Source organism: Coregonus clupeaformis, chromosome 5 (assembly GCF_020615455.1).
Source record: "Coregonus clupeaformis isolate EN_2021a chromosome 5, ASM2061545v1, whole genome shotgun sequence".
Classification (NCBI taxonomy): Eukaryota; Metazoa; Chordata; class Actinopteri; order Salmoniformes; family Salmonidae; genus Coregonus; species Coregonus clupeaformis.
The window spans coordinates 16134293-16156295 of record NC_059196.1 but is presented as its reverse complement, the minus strand read 5'-3'; the positions used below and the strand labels follow the sequence as shown (position 1 = coordinate 16156295).

The 22003-nt window shown below is 45.0% G+C and overlaps 1 protein-coding gene and 1 long non-coding RNA gene across 3 annotated transcripts; one reads left to right on the top strand and one right to left on the bottom strand.

Moving 5' to 3' along the window:
* Positions 1-3736: 3736 nt before the first annotated feature.
* On the bottom strand, positions 3737-13932 carry LOC123484802. Its single transcript, XR_006658712.1, has 4 exons — positions 13856-13932; positions 7048-7107; positions 4329-4458; positions 3737-3789 (listed from the first exon to the last, which is right to left on the bottom strand). It is a non-coding gene; the product is annotated as an uncharacterized LOC123484802 (long non-coding RNA).
* On the top strand, positions 9013-17829 carry tp53i13 (tumor protein p53 inducible protein 13). Of its 2 annotated transcripts, none has more exons than XM_041875404.2 (9): positions 9013-9423; positions 10142-10219; positions 10467-10499; positions 11011-11069; positions 11420-11498; positions 13245-13373; positions 13923-14105; positions 14543-15320; positions 16730-17829. In XM_041875404.2, exons 1-9 carry the CDS (start codon positions 9325-9327, stop codon positions 16843-16845), a joined length of 1554 nt encoding a protein of 517 aa, XP_041731338.2. In that variant the 5' UTR covers positions 9013-9324; the 3' UTR covers positions 16846-17829. The 2 variants fall into 2 exon arrangements, with proteins under 2 accessions (XP_041731338.2, XP_041731334.2); XM_041875400.2 differs by having other exon boundaries at positions 10464-10499.
* Positions 17830-22003: the final 4174 nt, after the last annotated feature.

Below are 22003 nucleotides of genomic sequence, written 5' to 3'. Positions count from 1 at the left end.
CCAGTACGGACCGGCCTGTTCCTACTCCACGCATCAAGCCCACGGTGTGCGTCGCCAGCCCAGCCCGGCCTGTTCCTGCTCCACGCACAGAACCTACGGTGTGCGTCGCCAGCCCAGCCCGGCCTGTTCCTGCTCCACGCACAGAACCTACGGTGTGCGTCGCCAGCCCAGCCCGGCCTGTTCCTGCTCCACGCACAGAACCTACGGGGTGCGTCGCCAGCCCAGCCCGGCCTGTTCCTGCTCCACGCACCAAGGATACGGTGTGCGTCGACAGCCCTGCCCGGCCTGTTCCTGCTCCACGCACCAAGGATACGGTGTGCGTCGACAGCCCAGCCCGGCCTGTTCCTGCTCCACGCACCAGAGGATACGGTGTGCGGCGACAGCCCTGCCCGGCCTGTTCCTGCTCCACGCACGAAGCCTACGGGGTGCGTCACCAGCCCAGCCCGGCCTGTTCCTGCGCCACGCACGAAGCCTACGGGGTGCGTCGCCAGCCCAGCCCGGCCGGTTCCTGCTCACGCACTAGCCCTGAGATGCGTGTCCTCAGCCTGGGACCACCAGTTCCCGGCACCACGCATCAGGCCTACGGGTGCGTCTCAGACGGCCAGAGTCTGCCGTCTGCCCAACGGGGCCTGAACTGCCCGTCTGCCCAACGGCGCCTGAACTGCCCGTCTGCCCGGCGGGCGCCTGAACTGCCCGTCTGCCCGGCGGGCGCTTGAACTACCCGTCTGCCCAACGGCGCTAAAGCCGCCTCGTCTGTACTGAGCCTGCAAAGCCGCCCGTCTGCCATGAGCCTTCAGAGCCGTCCGCCAGATCGGGAGCCGCTAGAGCCTTCCGCCAGACAGGAGCCGCTGGAGCCTTCCGGCCAGGACAGGAGCCGCTGGAGCCTTCCCGCCAGACAGGAGCCAGAGCCTTCCGCCAGACAGGATCAGCCAGAGCCTTCCGCCAGACAGGATCAGCCAGAGCCTTCCGCCAGACAGGATCAGCCAGAGCCTTCCGCCAGCCATGAGCAGCCAGATCCGTCAGCCAGCCGCGAGCAGCCAGATCCGTCAGCCAGCCATGAGCAGCCAGATCCGTCAGCCAGCCACGAGCAGCCAGATCCGTCAGCCAGCCATGAGCAGCCAGATCCTTCAGCCAGCCATGAGCAGCCAGATCCGTCAGCCAGCCATGAGCAGCCAGATCCGTCAGCCAGCCATGAGCCGTCCAGCCAGGATCCGCCAGAGCCGTCCCAGCCAGGATCCGCCAGAGCCGTCCAGCCAGGATCCGCCAGCCAGCCAGGATCCGCCAGAGCCAGCCAGCCAGGATCCGCCATTTAGTCCGGTACTGCCCCTTAGCCCGGTGCTGTCCCTTATCCTGGTGCTGCCCCTTATCCTGGTGCTGTCCCTTATCCTGGTGCTGTCCCTTATCCTGGTGCTGCCCCTTAGTCCGGTGCTGCCCCCTTAGTCCGGTGCTGCCCCCTAGTCCGGTGCTGCCCCTTAGTCCGGTGCTGCCCCCTTAGTCCGGTGCTGCCTCTTAGTCCGGTGCTGCCCCCTTAATCCAGTGGGGTTAAATGGGAGGGTGGTCATTTGGAGGAGGCTACGTAGCAGGTAGTGACTATGGTGGGGTGGGGACCACGACCAGTGCCAGAGCCGCCACCATGGACAGACGCCACCCAGACCCTCCCCTAGACTGTATGCTGGTGCTGGAGTTCGCACCTTTAGGGGGTACTGTGACACTCTGGCTCTATGGACTTTGATTTTGAGCCAGGGTTGTTATTTTTCACTTGGGTGTATTTCTATGTTGGTTATTCTAGTTGTTTATTTCTATGTTTGGTTGGAGTATCTTGATTAGTCATATGACTCCCAATCGGAGGTAACGAGTGTCAGCTGTTCGGCTCGTTATCTCTGATTGGGAGCCATATTTAAACTGGGTGGTTTCTCCTTGGTTTGTGGGTTTTTGTTCCTGTACAGTCATTTGTCACTGTGGACTTCACTATCGTCATTCGTTTATTTGTTTTCGTGGTTGCTTTGATTAAATAAAGTCATCATGTTCACTCAACGCGCTGCGTATTGGTCCGCTTCCTCAGACGATCGTGACACAATGTCTTCTTCTTCTCTTTCTCTTTCTCCTTGCCTCCTTCTCTCTCGTCATCACTCAGATTTCCAGCTTCCATTCCTTCAGGAAAATCTTCGCCACCTTTGGTCATGGGAAAGAAGACTTTATCGTTCACAAGATTTCCCCTTCATAATCTCCATATCTCTTCTGAGACAATTCTTTTTTGATTTACTTACAAATCCATTCAGCTGTTGTGCCACCCTCCTTTGCTTTGTCTTTCTTGCACTGTGATAGGGGAGAGGGTATTACAACAGAGAAAGTCATTCAGTGGATACAGAGAGAGTTTAAATTCAAAGTGAGGAGACAAGTGTCCGTTTGTAGATATGTTTGTGTTTTACCTTGTCATCACCATCACTCTCAGATGCAGAGCCCTGAGAAAGAGTGAGAGGTTGAATTCCTTTGTAACTTTAACCTACTAATCTCTGACACTCTACTGACATTTTCTAAGCGACACATATATTGTAAACTACCTTCATTAGATACATTTAGATTTCAAAACTATAAGTCTTACAAACACATGCTTAGTAATGTTAGAAAGGTAATAACCGTGGGATTCTGATACAGGTGTACATTAACAACGTGACTGTTACAGAGCCAGAGCAACAGCAGGCAAAGAAAGGCAAAAAAAGATATACACTGAGTGTACGAAACATTGCTCTTTCCACGGAGTGGGTACCACTTAAGCTCAGCCGATGTGGTACTGGGTCCAAAACAACTGCTCAGAGTTTAACAGTTGATTTTGGTTAAGAAATGCATGTAAAATAAGCAAATCATACTTATTATGACCATTGATGGACCACATTATGACCACTTCCAACTGTTGTCACCTTCTCACCAAGCTGCTTGGCGATGGTCTTGTAGCCCATTCCTGCCTTGTGTAGGTCTACAATCTTGTCCCTGACATCCTTGGAGAGCTCTTTGGTCTTGGCCATGGTGGAGAGTTTGGAATCTGATTGATTGATTGCTTCTGTGGACAGGTGTCTTTTATACAGGTAACAAGCTGAGATTAACACGCTTGAACTCCTAATCTGGTACTGTATATCACCTTCTTTTTGTCTGCCTCGCTGTCGGAAGAGCAGCCAGAATCCTAGAAGAGAAATGTCCATAAGTCAGGACGTCAGGTCATATTGTTCAGTCAGATTTGTTGATTTGGTAGAGGAATGATATCCTGTTTATAACACTTTGATATTGTTTAGCCACGTTGTTGCAATGAGAAATGTCCTTACCTTCTTCTTCTTCTTCTTCTTCTTCTTCTTGTCCTTGTCGCTGTCCGAGGATGAGGAGGATGAAGAGCTATCAGAGGATGAAGATGAGGAGCTGGAATCCTGAAAAATAATTTGAACAAATAGTTAGTGTGCTGTGTAGACAAAATGGGCACCACATGTTTATCTGATCTCATGTTGAATCAAACCTTCTTCTTCTTCTTCTTCTTCTTCTTCTTCTTCTTCTTCTTCTCTTCACTGTCTGAGCCTGAATTCTAAGAGGTGGGGACAAAAATGCATGTTCTAAATCCTGCCATGGTAACATTGAAGTGAACGCTGACTTACTCTGCGATATAGAGTATTAATGTTGCTCCTGGAAAAGGAAATTGGCCTTGATGATGATACGAAATGACATAATACAAAACGTTATGAAACCCACTCACATCCTCTTTCTTCTCTGTTTCCTCATGGTTTAGATCAGTGCAGCCTTCAAGCCCTGAAAACAACCAGTCAATATGTTTCAGTGACCAAGAATATAAGATTTATAAGATTATCATTGTTCTGTATGTTTTTGTGGTGTTTCTGTATAAAAGATGATTGATTGAACATAAACAATGCACATGTTCAGATAAAACACCCTCTCTTTCATTCTTGCTGTACAAGCAACTTGATCTAAAAACAAATGTGGCCACCTCCTCTAGGGATAAAATCCATGGTGTGGTGCAAAGTCAACAAAATTACAATCAAATGTATGACTCAATGCTCTTTGGACTGTAATTACCACCTATCCACCTACCCCACCCTCCCCTTGCCTACCCATATTCCTCCCATCATTGCTTTATTATAAATAATGGTGCCTTAAACATGGAGTCTATACATATCATGTGAAATGAGGTGAATGTGTCACTTGAGCAGTAGGCAGGTACAGTAGGTGTAATGGTTGTTTGACAAGGTGGGGTCATTTGTGTATAAAGACAGTAGGTCAACTACCTTCAGTACACACGCACGGACATACAAAACACAGGTGTCACTCACCAGGCTCAGATATGAAGGCTACATCATGTACTATGATATCCCCAGCACCTTCTTTCTTTTCCTCCTTCTTCTTCTTCTTCTTCTTCTTCTTCTTCTTCTTCTTCTTCTTCTTCTTCTTCTTCTTCTTATCCTACAGAAGGACAGACAGAAGTTGCACTCACTGCAAGACAGAAGAAAACATACACTGACAGGTAGGACGGAGGTATAGTAGGAACAATGGATACATCTATCTTTTAGATCTCTGGGTGTACTTTTGTTTAAAGACATAGTCGTAAACATAGATTTAATCTAGGACCTGCAGTGACAAAGAGATTCATTCAACAGAAATAAACAAGCACGATGACTCAGCATCTAAAAGAATGGGTTCTATCAGGTTCCACCTGCCAGGTGTATCCATCCTTGTTTTATTATTCATGACTAATAAAATGACTTATACACACACACACACACACACACACACACACACACACACACCATTCACATATAGGTACATCCACCTTATGCATATTAGTTTGTTTGTTTGTTTGCTGCTATGGCAGAGTGTTTTGACGGATCATATCGGTGCATATTCCAGATAGAAAGCAAATCCCTACCACAGCAGTGGTAAGGGACCTCTCTGCTTCCTAATCTTGTGGGCACCAGCTCAACAGGTTATGACTGGGTGTGTTTCCTATGTCTATCTTAGATCTGGGTCCCGAGGGTCACAGCACACCTACCATATGGGTTTCATTGTGGCTTTTAGTCTTTCAGCTAGTCTTTCAACCCCACATATCTCAAGCATGTAAACCTGAGTCTCCTGCTAACTAACACTAACAGAACATAGTGCCATTGTTCCAGACCAGCATACAACGCTGGCAGTTGAGATTCTATTGTGGTATCAAAGTACCTGCTATCGATAATCAATGCAAATCTTAACAAACATTACTTCAAAATGATTATATGCTTATTTTATATTAAAATAAACAGCTGCATTCATTTTCCGAGCCCAATTTCCCAAAAATGTGATTAAATGTGTTTTTCTGAATGAAAGACACATCTAAATGATTGGACATCAAAAAGTGAGAAGAATTAAAGATTAAATAAAGCTTACATCAGCAATTAGATTGGTCACTTTTTTATCAAATACAAACTGCCCAGCCCAATGTGACATACAGTGCATTCGGAAAGTATTCAGACCCATTCCCTTTTTCCACATTTTGTTACGTTACAGCCTTATTCTAAAATGTATTAAATATTTTTGCCCCCTCATGAATCTACACACAATACCCCATAATGACAAAGGGAAAACTGGTTTTTAGAAATGTTTGCAAATTTATAAAAAATAAAAAACTGAAATACCTTATTTAAATAAGTATTCAGACCCTTTGCTATGAGACTCAAAATTGAGCTCAGGTGCATCCTGTTTACATTGATCATCCTTGAGATGTTTCTATAATTTGATTGGAGTCCACCTGTGGTAAATTTAATTGATTGGACATGATTTGGACAGTGCATGTCAGAGCAAAAACCAAGCCAGGAGGTCGAAGGAATTGTCCGTAGAGCTCCGAGACAGGATTGTGTCGAGGCACAGATCTGGGGAAGGGTACCAAAACATTTCTGCAGCATTGAAGGTCCCCAAGAATACAGTCGCCTCCATCATTCTTAAAATGGAAGAAGTTTGGAACCACCAAGACTCTTCCTAGAGCTGGCATCTCGGCCAAACTGAGCAATCGGGGGAGAAGGGCCTTGGTCAGGGAGGTGACCAAGAACCCGATCGTCACTCTGGGGTGAATGTTCACCTTCCAACAGGACAATGACCCTAAGCACACAGCCAAGACAACGCAGAAGTGGCTTCGGGACAAGTCTCTGAATGTCCTTGAGTGGCCCAGCCAGAGCCCGGACTTGAACCCAATCGAACATCTCTGGAGAGACCTGAAAATAGCTGTGCAGCAACACTCCCCATCCAATCTGACAGAGCTTGAGAGGATCTGCAAAGAAGAATGGGAGAAACTCCCCAAAGGTGTGCCAAGCTTGTAGCGTCATACCCAAGAAGACTCAAGGCTGTAATCGCTGCCAAAGGTGCTTCAACAAAGTACTGAGTAAAGGATCTGAATACTTATGTAAATGTGATATTTCCGTTTTTTATTTCTAAAAGCCTGTTTTTGCTTTGTCATTATGGGGTATTGTGTGTAGATTGATGGGGGGGGGGGACAATTTAATCTATTTTAGAATAAGTCTGTAACGTAACAACATTTTGAAAAAGTCAAGTGGTCTGAATACTTTCCGAAGGCACTGTAGTAAGACGATACTAAATCCACTTTATAAAGCTGTGTGTTATGGCAAGGGACCTAATTTGGATACGCTTGGCAAGAGTATTCCCAGGATTAAATAAACAATGGATTGGTTTCAGGGTAGATACCAGCGTTGCCAAGACACGCTCTATAAACCAATTAGGCTTCCTTTCACTTTAATTGTTTCCTTGGAGGATTCAAGTCTCCTTTTGGCTTCTCATGGACAAGATACTTGTCTAAAACTAAACACATGGCCCAATCCAAGCAAAACGTCCTCTCTCTCTGTTTGTTCAGTGACTCATTCCACTGGAGTGCCAGATGGGCAGGGTTCACACTTTTGTGACTGTTCTATTGGTTCAATTGCACAAGACATGCTTAATCAAGCCCAGATCTGATGTGATGATGACGATGAACATTAGGTCACATGTTAAAAGATTTGCATAGCTTACTTCACTGTCTGAAGAGCTGCTGTCAGAGGAGGAGGAGGAGGAAGAGGATGAACTGGAATCCTATGTACAAGAAGAAAAATAGGTTATTGCATAATTGACACCAGTAAAGTACATGTCAGTAGATACCTCACCTATTTAGTTAGTTCATACTTTACCTTTAATGAGTGAATGTAATGGATGTGTGTAAGGGTTGGGGTGAGGTGTGACCCAGGTGCGGTGCAGGATAGACAGTAGGCAGTAGGCAAAGAAGGTGAAACAAGGAACTTTACTGGTGGTCCCAAGGCCAGGATAAAAAATAACAGGCCTTATCACGACAAAATAAAGGAGGAGCAAATTGGTCTCCAAAAACAGGCTGACAGCAAAAATACGAAATACTGACTAGGACTGAAAACAACAACGAAATAGGGAGAACACTTCTCAAGTACCTGTACATTCGTCTTGTGATCAAACACTGATTAGTACTGTTTGACATCGAGAAACTATCAGAGAAAACAGAGCAAGGGAACACAGGGAAGTGAGGGCATAAATACACAGGTGAACAGGTAGACACAAGTGACACCAAACGGAGGATGATTAGTCCCGACTGTGAGTGAGGAGGTGCCTAAGGTTGTCGGAGGATGACACCTAGTGGGTCGCTCCGGAACTGCGACCACCTCCTGTAACAGGCCCATAACCCTCCCAGTCCACCAGAAATTGGAGATCCCTCCCCAACAGCCGGCAGTCCAGGATCCGGTCCACAGTCAAAGCAAGCTGCCCTCCGACGAGGCGCAGCGGGGGAACAGGACGAGGAGGGGGAGCCAGGGGACAGGTGGCAACAGGCTAGAGGAGGGACACATGGAATGTGGGATGCACCCGCATGGTGCCTGCCTCCAGGTCAACACCCTTGTAAGGGGGTCCGAGGGCATTTGAAAAGAAATAGCTGTACATCCAACACTTTACTGATATTTTTGTCAATATACCCCAATCACAACTCAAATACCAATATTTGTATGAATTACTTTAAAGAGCAACAACTGAAGGCAAACATCAACTTATCTGTTTGAAAACGGCCTATGTGGCATTGATATTAATCAGAAAGATTTATTCCAGTGCCAAAATGAACTAAAAAGTGTAAGTAGGATAATTTCTGTGAGTTTTGTGAGATTTATGTAACTGAGGTCATCACGATTTACACAATGGTTGGGTTTGGATTACAATCATGCCCACATGAGACCACTGCCGGCGAAGTCTAATCACTGCTGGCAGTAATCAAATTATCTGAAGCGCGCTGCAGTGCATGCTATCCAATCACTCACCAGAATCAACCTAAAACCTGCCCATTTATTTACAGACAGCCAAACTAACCATTAGCACGCAGCGCCTCAGACTTGTTTAGACAACTATATATACACATGACATGGTCGCAAATGGGGTCATAAAGGAAATCATAACTAATTAGGCTGAATTCTTTGGACTTTTCCAAAGAATGCATGAGGACGCACTGACCAAATGAATGCATTGAATAAAGTTACTAATGACCATGGAATAAAGTACACACCAGTTGCTGACAGATGTATAAAATCGAGCACATGGCCATGCAATCTCCATAGACAAACATTGGCAGTAGAATGGCCCATACTGAAGAGCTCAGTGACTTTCAACAGTCACACCATCATAGCATGCCTCCTTTCCAACAAGTCAGTTCGTTAAATTTCTGCCCTGCAAGAGCTGCCCAGTCAACTGTAAGTGCTGTTATTGTGAAGTGGAAACATCTAGGAGCAACAACTGCTCAGCTGCGAAGTGGTAGGCCACACAAGCTCACAGTATGGGACCGCCGAGCGCTGAAGCGCGTAAAAATCGTCTGTCCATGGTTGCCAGCGTTCAGACGGTTACGTGATAATTTGGCGCCACCGTGTGGAAGAAATTAGTAGAGACCATGAAAAAAGAACCTACATTTTCTGACCCCTTTGCGTTTCCGTAGCCAGTGCTAATGTGAACCGTATGGTAAAGAAAAAAGGACCCCTTCGAATACTGTATTTTGACGGATACCTCTGCTGTAACAGCATCAATGCCTCGCTTTGCACTGGATGTTTGCGCTCAGTGCCAACAGAGAGGGATTTTGCAGTAGCTCGCGCCGATGGTTCTAGACGTGGGAGCTACAGCGATGGGATGATCCACATGTTGACTAATAGTTGTTTAGAAAAAATATGTATTTAGCTAAAGAGATTAACTCAAACATACATCCCTTAAGATCATCACAACGCCGTGACTCGCGCGCGCTCCACTGAATGGAGCAGAATGTCTCCACCAGTGTCGACTCTGCTGTCCGGACTGTGGCTGTGCTTGGTTCTGTCTCGTGCTGCTAGTTCGATGTGGCAGGCCTGTGACAATGGCAAGGTACAATATGAATCATTATGGACTATTTTATACTGCCATATGCAGTGGTGGAAAAAGTACCCAATTGTCATACTTGAGTAAAAGTAAAGATTCCTTAATAGAAAATGACTCAAGTAAAAGTGAAAGTCACCAAGTAACCAGACTACACTATTTTCTTGTTTTTTTGTTGCCAGGGGCATACTCTCAACACTCAGACATAATTTACAAACGAAGCATGTGTGTTTAGTGAGTCTGCCAGATCAGAGGCAGTAGGGATGACCAGGGATGTTCTCTTGATAAGTGCGTGAATTGGACACATTTTCTGTCCTGCTAAGCATTCAAAATGTAGCGAGTACTTTTGGGTGTCAGGGAAAATTTATGGAGTAAAAAGTACATTATTTTCTATAGGAATGTAGTGAAGTAAAAGTTGTCAAAAATATAAATAGTAAAGTAAAGTACAGATACCCCAAAAAACTACTTAAGTAGTACTTGATACTTGAAAGTATTTTTACTTAAGTACTTTACACCTCTGGCCATATGTCACATCACTTCACTTTGTATTGCCTGCTTCAAGTATAATAGCTAGACAATCTGGATAATGACCAAGAAGAAAAACCATAGCTATCACGTCAATGCAATGACATGATGAATATATGTGCCATCGATTTTATGTTACCACTCTAGACCGCAAGCAAACTGTGACAGTTTTGTATCTGTATGATTTTTCTGTGACTGACAGCTCTTGCTGGGGAGAGACCTGCCCCCCTCACTTGCGTGGAGCTGTCCTGTGATTTCCTGGCCTGAGTCCACCACTCAGGTAACCATGGAGCTAGCCACTTGAACTATTAACCAGTGTTCCACATAACATACATACGGATTGGTAGTACACTACTGTAAGCATGAATTACATGTTCACTTAACACAAACTTGAGCATTGATGATTATGTAGCCTATTTATCTTGTTCACTTGGCTTAATATTGTGCATTTGTTGTGTGCATTTTCCCGAGCAAATCCATTGCTGAAACACAGTGTAAACCAGGTCTTTCTCCTCTGTTTGCAGAAGATTCCTAGCATTGACACAAAGTATCCCCCACAGGTAAATCAATCAACTTGGCAAACAGAAAACACAATGAGCTAGCATTATCTTTCGTTAGGAACACATTCTTTCCAAACACTTAGATCACAGTGTAGCTATTACTGATAAGTCTTTGGAGCGACTGATTCTTTACACAAATATACTATAATGAGCCACCAGCTCATTTCCTGCTAGAGAGGGCGCATGACCTGATTGTTCAATTCAATTTAATTCAATAAAAACAGAATTATCCCTGAGAGGCAATTACTTAGGGCACGTCTGCAAAAACAACAACTAGACAACATACCACAGTGTTTCTGTCAGGAAGGATAGGATGCAGACGTTGCCTAATCCTGGGCCCCGTTCAGCAGGGCGCAGCGTTGCAGAACGTTCACATAGAAATTTATTATGTAGAACTAAACATGCCTCTCTGAAATACAGAATGAGAAATCACGCCTGGTCTCTTCATTACATTTTTATCTGCAAATGGCGCTGATACATAAGTCTGCCCTCTTTTCCTGTCTGACCTCAGCCGATCGAGCACGTCTGCATGGACACACCGATCACCTACAATCACACTATCCCCAACAGGTAAGATGCTGCGGACGGACACACACAGAAAGTGTTACATCACCAAGTACACACCATACACACTCACCTGGGAACATGTGTCAAATACAGTTAATTATGACAGGCTGTTAAATGTGCACTCCATTTCTCATGCAAATATTCATTTATATTACTTTGTAATAACTCTTTAATGTGACTATGTAATAAATCTGTATGTAAACAGCCAAATACATTTTCTGGGCAAGTTGCCATAACCATAAATAAAAACTGCTCCTGACCTGCCTGATGGGCAAGTGCCTCTGAGGGCTTAATGTCAATTCCTGTGTTGCATGCCATTTAGTGTACAGTCATTTTGTGGGTGGTTTCTGTAGTGGTGCTCACCGGACTGTAGGGGCAGAGAGTGGAGAGTACCTGTACTGCCCCCCTCAACGCTGGCTCAACAACCTGCAGGTAACCACTAAAACCATGACACCACACACACACACACAACCTCACAGAGATACAGTGTGGAGAACAAGTATTTGATACACTGCCGATTTTGCAGGTTTTCCTACTTACAAAGCATGTAGAGGTCTGTAATTTTTATCATAGGTACACTTCAACTGTGAGAGACGGAATCTAAAACAAAAATCCAGAAAAACACATTGTATGATTCTTAAGTAATGCATTTGCATTTTATTGCATGACATAAGTATTTGATACATCAGAAAAATAGAACTTAATATTTGGTACAGAAACCTTTGTTTGCAATTACAGAGATCATACATTTCCTGTAGATCTTGACCAGGTTTGCACACACTGCAGCAGGGATTTTGGCCCACTCCTCCATACAGACCTTCTCCAGATCCTTCAGGTTTCGGGGCTGTCGCTGGGCAATACGGACTTTCAGCTCCCTCCAAAGATTTTCTATTGGGTTCAGGTCTGGAGACTGGCTAGGCCACTCCAGGACCTTGAGATGCTTCTTACGGAGCCACTCCTTAGTTGCCCTGGCTGTGTGTTTCGGGTCGTTGTCATGCTGGAAGACCCAGCCACGACCCATCTTCAATGCTCTTACTGAGGGAAGGAGGTTGTTGGCCAAGATCTCGCGATACATGGCCCCATCCATCCTCCCCTCAATACGGTGCAGTCGTCCTGTCCCCTTTGCAGAAAAGCATCCCCAAATAATGATGTTTCCACCTCCATGCTTCACGGTTGGGATGGTGTTCTTGGGGTTGTACTCATCCTTCTTCCTCCAAACACGGCGAGTGGAGTTTAGACCAAAAAGCTCTATTTTTGTCTCATCAGACCACATGACCTTCTCCCATTCCTCCTCTGGATCATCCAGATGGTCATTGGCAAACTTCAGACGGGCCTGGACATGCGCTGGCTTGAGCAGGGGGACCTTGCATGCGCTGCAGGATTTTAATCCATGACGGCGTAGTGTGTTACTAATGGTTTTCTTTGAGACTGTGGTCCCAGCTCTCTTCAGGTCATTGACCAGGTCCTGCCGTGTAGTTCTGGGCTGATCCCTCACCTTCCTCATGATCATTGATGCCCCACGAGGTGAGATCTTGCATGGAGCCCCAGACTGAGGGTGATTGACCGTCATCTTGAGCTTCTTCCATTTTCTAATAATTGCGCCAACAGTTGTTGCCTTCTCACCAAGCTACTTGCCTATTGTCCTGTAGCCCATCCCAGCCTTGTTCAGGTCTACAATTTTATCCCTGATGTCCTTACACAGCTCTCTGGTCTTGGCCATTGTGGAGAGGTTGGAGTCTGTTTGATTGAGTGTGTGGACAGGTGTCTTTTATACAGGTAACGAGTTCAAACAGGTGCAGTTAATACAGGTAATGAGTGGAGAACAGGAGGGCTTCTTAAAGAAAAACTAACAGGTCTGTGAGAGCCGGAATTCTTACTGGTTGGTAGGTGATCAAATACTTATGTCATGCAATAAAATGCAAATTCATTACTTAAAAATCATACAATGTGATTTTCTGGATTTTTGTTTTAGATTCCGTCTCTCACAGTTGAAGTGTACCTATGATAAAAATTACAGGCCTCTACATGCTTTGTAAGTAGGAAAACCTGCAAAATCAGCAGTGTATCAAATACTTGTTCTCCCCACTGTAGCTAATATGTTTAATTAGTCCAGTATTGCCACAACAGATTGTCCAACTCTAATCAGTCTCTACTGTTGATGTGTGTGTGTGTTTGCAGCATGGAGCAACAGTGTTGCTGTACCATCCATGTGCTCCTGTTCGTCAGCGTGACCTGCTGTCTGTCCTGGGACACTGCTGTCTGTCTGACTATATCATAACGCCACACCCTGACCTCAGCACATACCGGGTGAGTGAGTCACCACACATGATAAAGTCAATCTCAAAGGAAACATTGCCTTTACTTACACTAAGATATCAGTAGAAGTGATTTACCATCTACTCTGTACTAGCTTGTGAAATGGCTGATATCCCAATAGATGTGCTGAAATCCCAAGGGAACCATATCCTTACCAATAGGATTCTAGAAAACCCACAATGGCACGCCGTAGTGGCATAGTTGACCCTGATTATAGATTACACTGAAAACAGACACCACCTCACAAACCATGTCAACTATGATAGCAGGGCATTCAATTGACACCCCAACAGATGCATAGACAAAGTCAAAACAAGACACCGGAATGTTCCTTCTATCAATGGGGAACACAGTATAATACATCTTCAGAGTGCCCTGTCATTGAAATGAGGGTTGTGTTCATTAGGGCACACAGTTACAAAACAAGGGGGAAAGCGAACGTTTCTTATTGGATAAATAAAGATAGCACTTACCCATTTTCTTCCTTTTGGTGCCTACTGAACATAACCCTGTGGTGACTGATTCTCTCTCCTGTTGAAGCCGTTAGCGCTGGTGTCCTGGGGTCGCACGCTGGAGCTGTCCCACGTGACCACGCTGGAGGTCTGTGATTGGCTGCAGTTGACAGCGGCACACGATAACCGTGGCGACGTGGGTCAAAGCAGACAGTATAACTTGCTGTTGACCCATCCTGCAGATCACAAACACGCATACCCAAAGCAAAAGGTGAGCCAGAAGACAGAGAGAGGAGAGGGCACTACATGGTTGAAAGTTTGAAAGACAGCATAAAGCAGTGGTATTCAAACTTTTTCAGTGGGAACCACATTTCTTTTGCCAGAATTTCTGGGGACCCCATTCCACCCCAAATCTACTGACACAACAATCAAATCTGTACATTTTGATTTTCACATCAACAAATAACCTTAAATTCATTACATTTTCATCGCTTTTAACCAAATTAAAAGAACCAATATACATAAAATTATCTGTACTCTGACATTTTTGGTATTTGGCGAACCCACTGCAATTCCCCCGCAACCAGGGTCGCGACCCCGACTTTGAATACCACTGGTGTCAAGTAACGTGATGCCCTGAAGCTGTCGTAGAATGATTTTACTGTTTGGATGATTTACTGAGTGTACCTTTTTGTTGATCATCACGAGTCTCTGAGGCAGTGCTGTGAGGAGTCCCTCTCTCTGCTCCTGGATGGACGGTTGGAGGTGGCAGACTGGGGGAGAGGGAGGGTCCGCAAGAGCCGAGCTACACTCAGGAAGGAGGGGAAGGAGAAGAAGAGACGGGCCATCCTGGACAGAACCGAGCCGAACAGAGTCCAGAAACATGGAACCACGCTCAAACCTGAAGCACAGAGCCCATCCACACTGAGGGCTACACAGAGAGGCACGGACCGAGGACTCAAAGTGACTCAATCTCGCCGCAGAGAAAATTACACTAATGAAAAAGATCCCAGAGGCAAAGTGAGAGAAAAAGACTGGGTGAACCAGAACGAAGCAGAGGACAAGAGGCAGAGCGGGAAAACTGGAGACGTCCAGGAGAGAGAGGTGAAGAGCAGCAGAAACGAGGGAGAGATACAGCACCTTAAGTCTCCAACCAAGTGGAAAAAGCATCTTTCTCAGACTCAGCCCAAGCAGCTGGCTGTCACTCAGGCTAAAAGCCAGGACAGGAGAGCAGACTGTGATGGTAGGGTGGGCCACTGCGAGTGCACTGAGACGGTAGCTCCGCTAGGGGGTGCTGCGGCTGGACCCGGTGACAGGATGCCGCCCACTCCGCGGACAGACGAGGCGTTGTGGGCGGCAGCGGCGTTGGGCTTCCTCCTGGTGCTGCTGGTGCTGTCCGTGCTCCACACACGCCTCTACCGCCACTGGCGCACAACGCCCAGCATGTACTGGCACGACCCCAAGCAGGACTACGACAGGGTGGCAGGTGGGTTCATTGGGGCTCACACATCCCCCCCCTCCTCAACACACACTTCGTAGGGCCCTATAAAATCTGCGTTGCGTAGAATGTGGACGGAATCACGGAATGCAGACATTAAAATGGAATTCAACAATATAAAAAAAGATATTTAACTTAGTAAGAAATCAACTAAAGGTATTGAACTTAGAACATTTTTAATTTGCGTAAGATTATCATTATACATGAACAACGTGTGCGTGTATGTATATGTGTGTGTGGTGCGCACATACAATATGTCTATACCAGGGATGAGTAACTTCGATGGGGGTGGGGGCCACAAAAAATCTGAACTCATCATGAGGGGCCACAGTTGCTCGCGGGTCTGCATACCCACATCTACATCCAATTCTACACATTTTGCCATAGGGTGGAGAGAAATGTTTGCAGTTTTGAATATGACATCTGAGTGAGACTGACTAACAAAATCAATGGGGGCCCCCCGACCGATAATTCGAACATAACAAGTTTAGATAGCTGGCCGCTAAACTAACTTAGCAATCTAAAAATGTTTTGCTGACATGGGCTAATTGACTGACTGTCAGTGACTGACATAATGAGGAAAACTGCTGATGCACAACCACATTTCGAAATTGCACCTTGTATTCAAATCAAATCACATTTTAATTGGGGTAATATGTACATGTAGGTAGAGTTATTAAAGTGACTATGAATAGATACAACAGATAGTAGCAGAAGCTACTATTTTAACTTGCAACAGTAAGTTGAGACCCCGACTGAGTTCCAATTTTTTTTTACATTTTTTGGGAAATTGATCAGAGGGCCTTAAAAAAGGTTAAAAAGTCTAGTTGCCCATCCCTGGTCTACACTTTGTGTAGCCGTTAGCGATGATGCTAATGTAATGATAACCGTCTTCTGGAAAGGCTTTCCCAAAAACCTTCTCAATTAAATTCAACTACTAGAATATCATTCTTCACCTGGAAGAATGACATCATGATTATTTGAATCAATCCAGTGGCCATTTGTTTTGCAAACTCTGCATTTACATGAGCGCTACAGAAACATCGCTAACCAAACAACAGTCTCTTGCTGGTGCACACTGGAATTAAAGGGTAACTACACCCACATATCAACATTTCTTAGATTTATACCAGACCTAAAAAGTGGTCTCCAGCTGTGGTTTAAGCATTGTTGTGGACTTAGAACATATGATTTTGTTGTTTTACTATTAAATAAATATTGATTTTGAGAGCAAAAACCTGAAAACGGAAAAAACGGAAACCTAAAAATAACATTAAAAAAATCAGCCTCATCATAACTGATTTTATAGGGCCCAAACTTTTACAACTGAGCGTTGTCCTTACTGTTAATCCTCTTTTGCAGTTGTTCTAATAAGGGGTGTGTGTTGTGTGTCTTAGATGTGATCCGCAGGAGGCTGAAGATGCCAGGGAGGAGGAAGAGGAGGGCGTCCAAGAGTCGAAGACAGGAGTGTGTCCTCCTACCACCGAGCTCCAGCACAGAGGAGGACGAGTAGAAACAGATCTGTCTCATCCCTCCATCTGTTTATTTACCCGTCTTGTCTTTAGCCCTGTGAGAAGAGAAGTACGAGGAGAGGACATTGGGACCTAAAAGCAGGGTACTCCCACTGGCCTAATAACATTGCTCTGCTGAAGAAACTGAGCATTTTATGGATTATTTTGTAACGAGATCTCAAACAGATGAATCTTCTATTGCCGGTAGTTAAGAAGGAATATTTTAGTATTTTAACTGTCATATAACACTCCATAGTACAAAACCCCATTCAATCAGATCACATTACAGTAGATCATTCACAATCACCGCTAATGACACAATTTTACTACACATTCAAACATGTTCACATAGGGGCAGATTCAGATTTAGGAAATGTAAGCCTTTCCTACACACTTCGATGTAGTTGGTATTCAGACTTGCCAAATGAAGGTGTGCAATAAGATTTGCGGGTGTGGATCCCACAATAAATGTAATTAAATCCCAGAAAACACACCCACTAGGTAGCTGACAGAATTGACCAGGGAGTTTTCGTTCAATTCGTTTTTCTGTTCAATTATCTAAAGCAATCCCTTTAAATATTTATTTAGACAGTGAAGCTAACATTTTACATTTTAGATCAAATGTTTCCTATGAGGCGACAGTACAGAATGTCACCTTTAATTTGAGGGTATTTTTGTACATATCTGTTTTACCGTTTGAAGAAGTATTTGGACAAATTCACTTAGTGTATTAGTTGTCAAACGTTTCGTATTTGCACTCAATGATTACATCAAGCTTGTGACCCTACAAGATTTTATTGTAAGTAAGAATAGAATATGTTTCTGAACACTTTACATTATCGATAATCATGAATGAATCGTAAATAATGAGCCATAAGCTTGATGTAGTCTTTGAGTTCAAGGAATATGGAACCAAATACTAAACTTTTGATTACTTTACACTAAGTGAATTTGTCCAAATACTAACGACTTCTTCAAATGGGTGGACTAGATATAAAGTGCTTTAATTTCTAAACATTAAAACAGATATGTATGAAAATACCCTCAAGCTGACATTCTGTACTGTCTCCTAATATATCCCAAAATGCTGAAGTATAGAGCCAAATTAAAATGTTTAGCTTCACTGTCCAAATACATATGTAGGGGAGTATAGTTGCATTGTCTTGCAGTAGTGTGTACGATTCCATCAAATACTGTTGTGTGATAGTAATAAATAATTGTTTTTTAATCATGTTTTGTGAGTTATAGTTTTAATTAAATATATGTATTATTGCCACATACACCAGATAGGTGCAGTGAATCAAGACATGGACAGAGTGTTGTTGTATGTTGATTATTGCTTTGCTCCTACTACACTACGGCCAGTGTACTCCTATGAAGCTATTGGTTGGAAGCTAACCGTTTCAACCACAGAACTAGAGTAATTCTATTTCTATGGTTTCAACAACCACAGGATATTAATTATGTTGCTATGCAGGCAATGAAAACACTTGGGAGCAGCAATACCCGTTGCAGGCTTTTAAATTTTTTTATCTACTGTGTGATGTTTACTAGTAATCCAGTATCAGATGTAGCTACCCGGAACATATCCCAGTCACTTCGCCGACACTGACGTCTCGCTTCCAGACAAGCTAAACACGTTCTTCGCCTGCTTTGAGGATAACACAGTGCCACTGATGAGGCCCACTACCAAGGACTGTGGCCTCTCCTTCTCCATGGCCAACATGATTAAGACATTTAAGCATTTTAACCCCAGCAAGGCTGCCCGCCCAGACGGCATCCCTAGCCGCGTCCTCAGAGCATGCGCAGACCAGCTGGCTGGTGTGTTTATGGACATATTCAATCTCTCCCTTTCCCAGTCTGCTGTTCCCACATGCTTCAAGATGGCCACCATTGTTCCTGTACCCAAGAAAGCATGGGTAACTGAACTAAATGACTATCGCCCTGTAGCACTCAATTCTGTCATCATGAAGTGCTTTGAGAGACTAGTCAAAGATCATATCACCTCTACCTTACCTATCACCCTAGACCCACTTCAATTTGCTTACCGCCCCAATCGATCCACAGACGATGCAATCGCCACACTCTGCACACTGCCCTATCCCATCTGGACAAGAGCAATACCTATGTAAGAATGCTGTTCATTGACTATAGCTCAGCATTCAACACCATAGTACCCCCCAAGCTCATCATCAAGCTCGAGGCCCTGGGTCTGAACCCCGCCTTGTGCAACTGGGTCCGGGACTTCCTGAAAGGGCCGCCCCCAGGTGGTGAAGGTAGGAAACAACATCTCCACTTCGCTGATCCTAAACACTGGGGCCTCACAAGGGTGCGTGCTCAGCCCCCTCCTGTACACCCTGTTCACCCATGACTGCGTGGCCAAGCACGCCTCCAACTCAATCATCAAGTTTGCAGACGACACAACAGTAGTAGGCTTGATTGCCAACAATGACGAGACCGCCTACAGGGAGGAGGTGAGGGCTCTGGGAGTGTGGTGCCAGGAAAATAACCTCTCACTCAACGTCAACAAAACAAAGGAGATGATCGTGGACTTCAGGAAACAGCAGAGGGTGCACCCCCCTATCCACATCGACGGGACCGCAGTGGAGAAGGTGGAAAGCTTCAAGTTCCTTGGCGTACACATCACCGACAAACTGAAATGGTCCACCCACGCAGACAGTGTGGTGAAAAAGGTGCAACAGAGCCTCTTCAACCTCAGGAGGCTGAAGAAATTTGGCTTGGCACTTAAAACCCTCACAAACTTTTACAGATGCACAATTGAGAGCATTCTGTTGGGCTGTATCATCACCTGGTACGGCAACTGCACCGCCCGCAACCGCAGGGCTCTCCAGAGGGTGGTGCGGTCTGCCGAACGCATTATCGGGAGCAAACTACCCGCCCTCCAAGACACATACAGCACCCGATGTCACAGAAGGCCAAAAAGATCTTCAAGGACATCAACCACCCGAGCCACTGCCTGTTCACCCCGCTATCATCCAGAAGGCGAGGTCAGTACTGGTGCATCAAAGCTGGGACAGAGAGAATGAAAAACAGCTTCCATCTCAAGGCCATCAGACTGTTAAATAGCCATCACTAGCACATTAGAGGCTGCTGCTGCCTATTGAAATCACTGGCCACATATTATGAAGAGTGATCAGATAAATTGGGCGGCAGGTAGCTTAGTGGTTAAGAGTGTTGTGCCAGTAACCGAAAGGTCGCTGGTTCTAATCCCCGAGCCGACTAGGTGAAAAATCTGTCGGTGTCCTTGAGCAAGGCACTTCACCGTAATTGCTCCTGTAAGTCGCTCTGGATAAGAGCGTCTGCTAAATTACTAAAAAAATTAATAATAATAATAATAATTGCAATTAATTGCAAAATCCCTCTTTGTCATGAAAATGAACTTAATCCCCAAACTGCATTTCAGCCCTGCCACAAAAGGACCAGCTGACATCATGTCAGTGATTCTCTCGTTAACACAGGTGAGAGTGTTGACGAGGACAAGGCTGGAGATCACTCTGTCATGCTGATTGAGTTAGAATAATAGACTGGAAGCTTTAAAAGGAGGGTAGTGCTTGAAATCATTGTTCTTCCTCTGTTAACCATGGTTACCTGCAAGGAAACACGTGCTGTCATCATTGCTTTGCACAAAAAGGGCTTCACAGGCAAGGATATTGCTGCTAGTAAGATTGCACCTAAATCAATCATTTATCGGATCATCAGAACTTCAAGGAGAGAGGTTCAATTGTTGTGAAGAAGGCTTCAGGGCGCCCAAGAAAGTCCAGCAAGTGTCAGGACCGTCTACTAAAGTTGATTTAGCTGCAGGATCGGGGCACCACCAGTGCAGAGCTTGCTCAGGAATGGCAGCAGGCTGGTGTGAGTGCATCTGCACACACAGTGAGGTGAAGACTTTTGGAGGATGACCTGGTGTCAAGAAGGGCAGCGAGGAAGCCACTTCTCTCCAGGGAAAAACATCAGGGACAGACTGATATTCTGAAAAAGGTACAGGGATTGGACTGCTGAGGACTGGGGTAAAGTCCTTTTCTCTGATGAATCCCATTTCCCGATTGTTTGGGGCATCCGGAAAAAAGCTTGTCCGGAGAAGACAAGGTGAGCGCTACCATCAGTCCTGTGTCATGCCAACAGTAAAGCATCCTGAGACCATTCATGTGTGGGGTTGCTTCTCAGCCAAGGGAGTGGGCTCACTCACAATTTTGCCCAAGAACACAGCCAAGAATAAAGAATGGTACCAACACATCCTCCGACAGGAACTTCTCCCAACCATCCAAGAACAGTTTGGTGACGAACAATGCCTTTTCCAGCATGATGGAGCACCTTGCCATAAGGCAAAAGGGATAACGAAGTGGCTCGGGGAACAAAACATCGACATTTTGGGTCCATGGCCAGGAACCTCCCCAGACCTTAATCCCATTGAGAATTTGTGGTCAATCCTCAAGAGGTGGACAAACAAAAACCCACAAATTCTGACAAACTCCAAGGATTGATTATGCAAGAATGGGCTGCCATCAGTCAGGATGTGGCCCAGAAGTTAATTGACAGCATGCCAGGGCGGATTGCAGAGGTCTTGAAAAAGAAGGGTCAACACTGCAAATATTGACTCTTTGCATAAACTTAATGTAATTGTCAATAAAAGCCTTTGACACTTATGGAATGCTTGTAATTATACTTCAGTATACCATAGTAACATCTGACAAAAATATCTAAAAACACTGAAGCAGCTAACTTTGTGAAGACCAATACTTGTGTCATTCTCAACTTTTGACTACGACTGTACACAATCCATGTCTCAATTGTCTCAAGGCTTAAAAATCCTTCTTTAACCTGTCTCCCCTTCATCTACACTGATTGATGTGGATTTAACAAGTGACATCAATAAGGGATCAGTCTGTCATGGAAAGTGCAGGTGTTCTTAATGTTTTGTACACTGCCAGGACTGAATGAGGTGCGTTTCTTCATCACTGGTTATTTGCACAAATCAGGATTTCGCAGGTGTTAGCATCTTTAATTTTTTGGAAGGAATGAGAGGGGACGTTCGGCCCGTTACATGCGAAGAGAGGGTTCCGCTCCTCATTACGTGACACTTTAGTTCTGGGTTAACCGAGATTATGACCCATAGGGCTCTGGTCAAAGTAGTGCACTATA

Excerpts from the sequence above, each read along its gene's own strand:
- tp53i13 (XM_041875400.2), top strand. The coding sequence starts at position 9,325 with ATGTCTCCACCAGTGTCGACTCTGCTGTCCGGACTGTGGCTGTGCTTG. Across the intron at positions 13,374-13,922 it reads CTGACCTCAGCACATACCGG|CCGTTAGCGCTGGTGTCCTG; the intron begins GTGAGTGAGTCA and ends CTCCTGTTGAAG. Across the intron at positions 14,106-14,542 it reads ACGCATACCCAAAGCAAAAG|TCTCTGAGGCAGTGCTGTGA; the intron begins GTGAGCCAGAAG and ends GATCATCACGAG.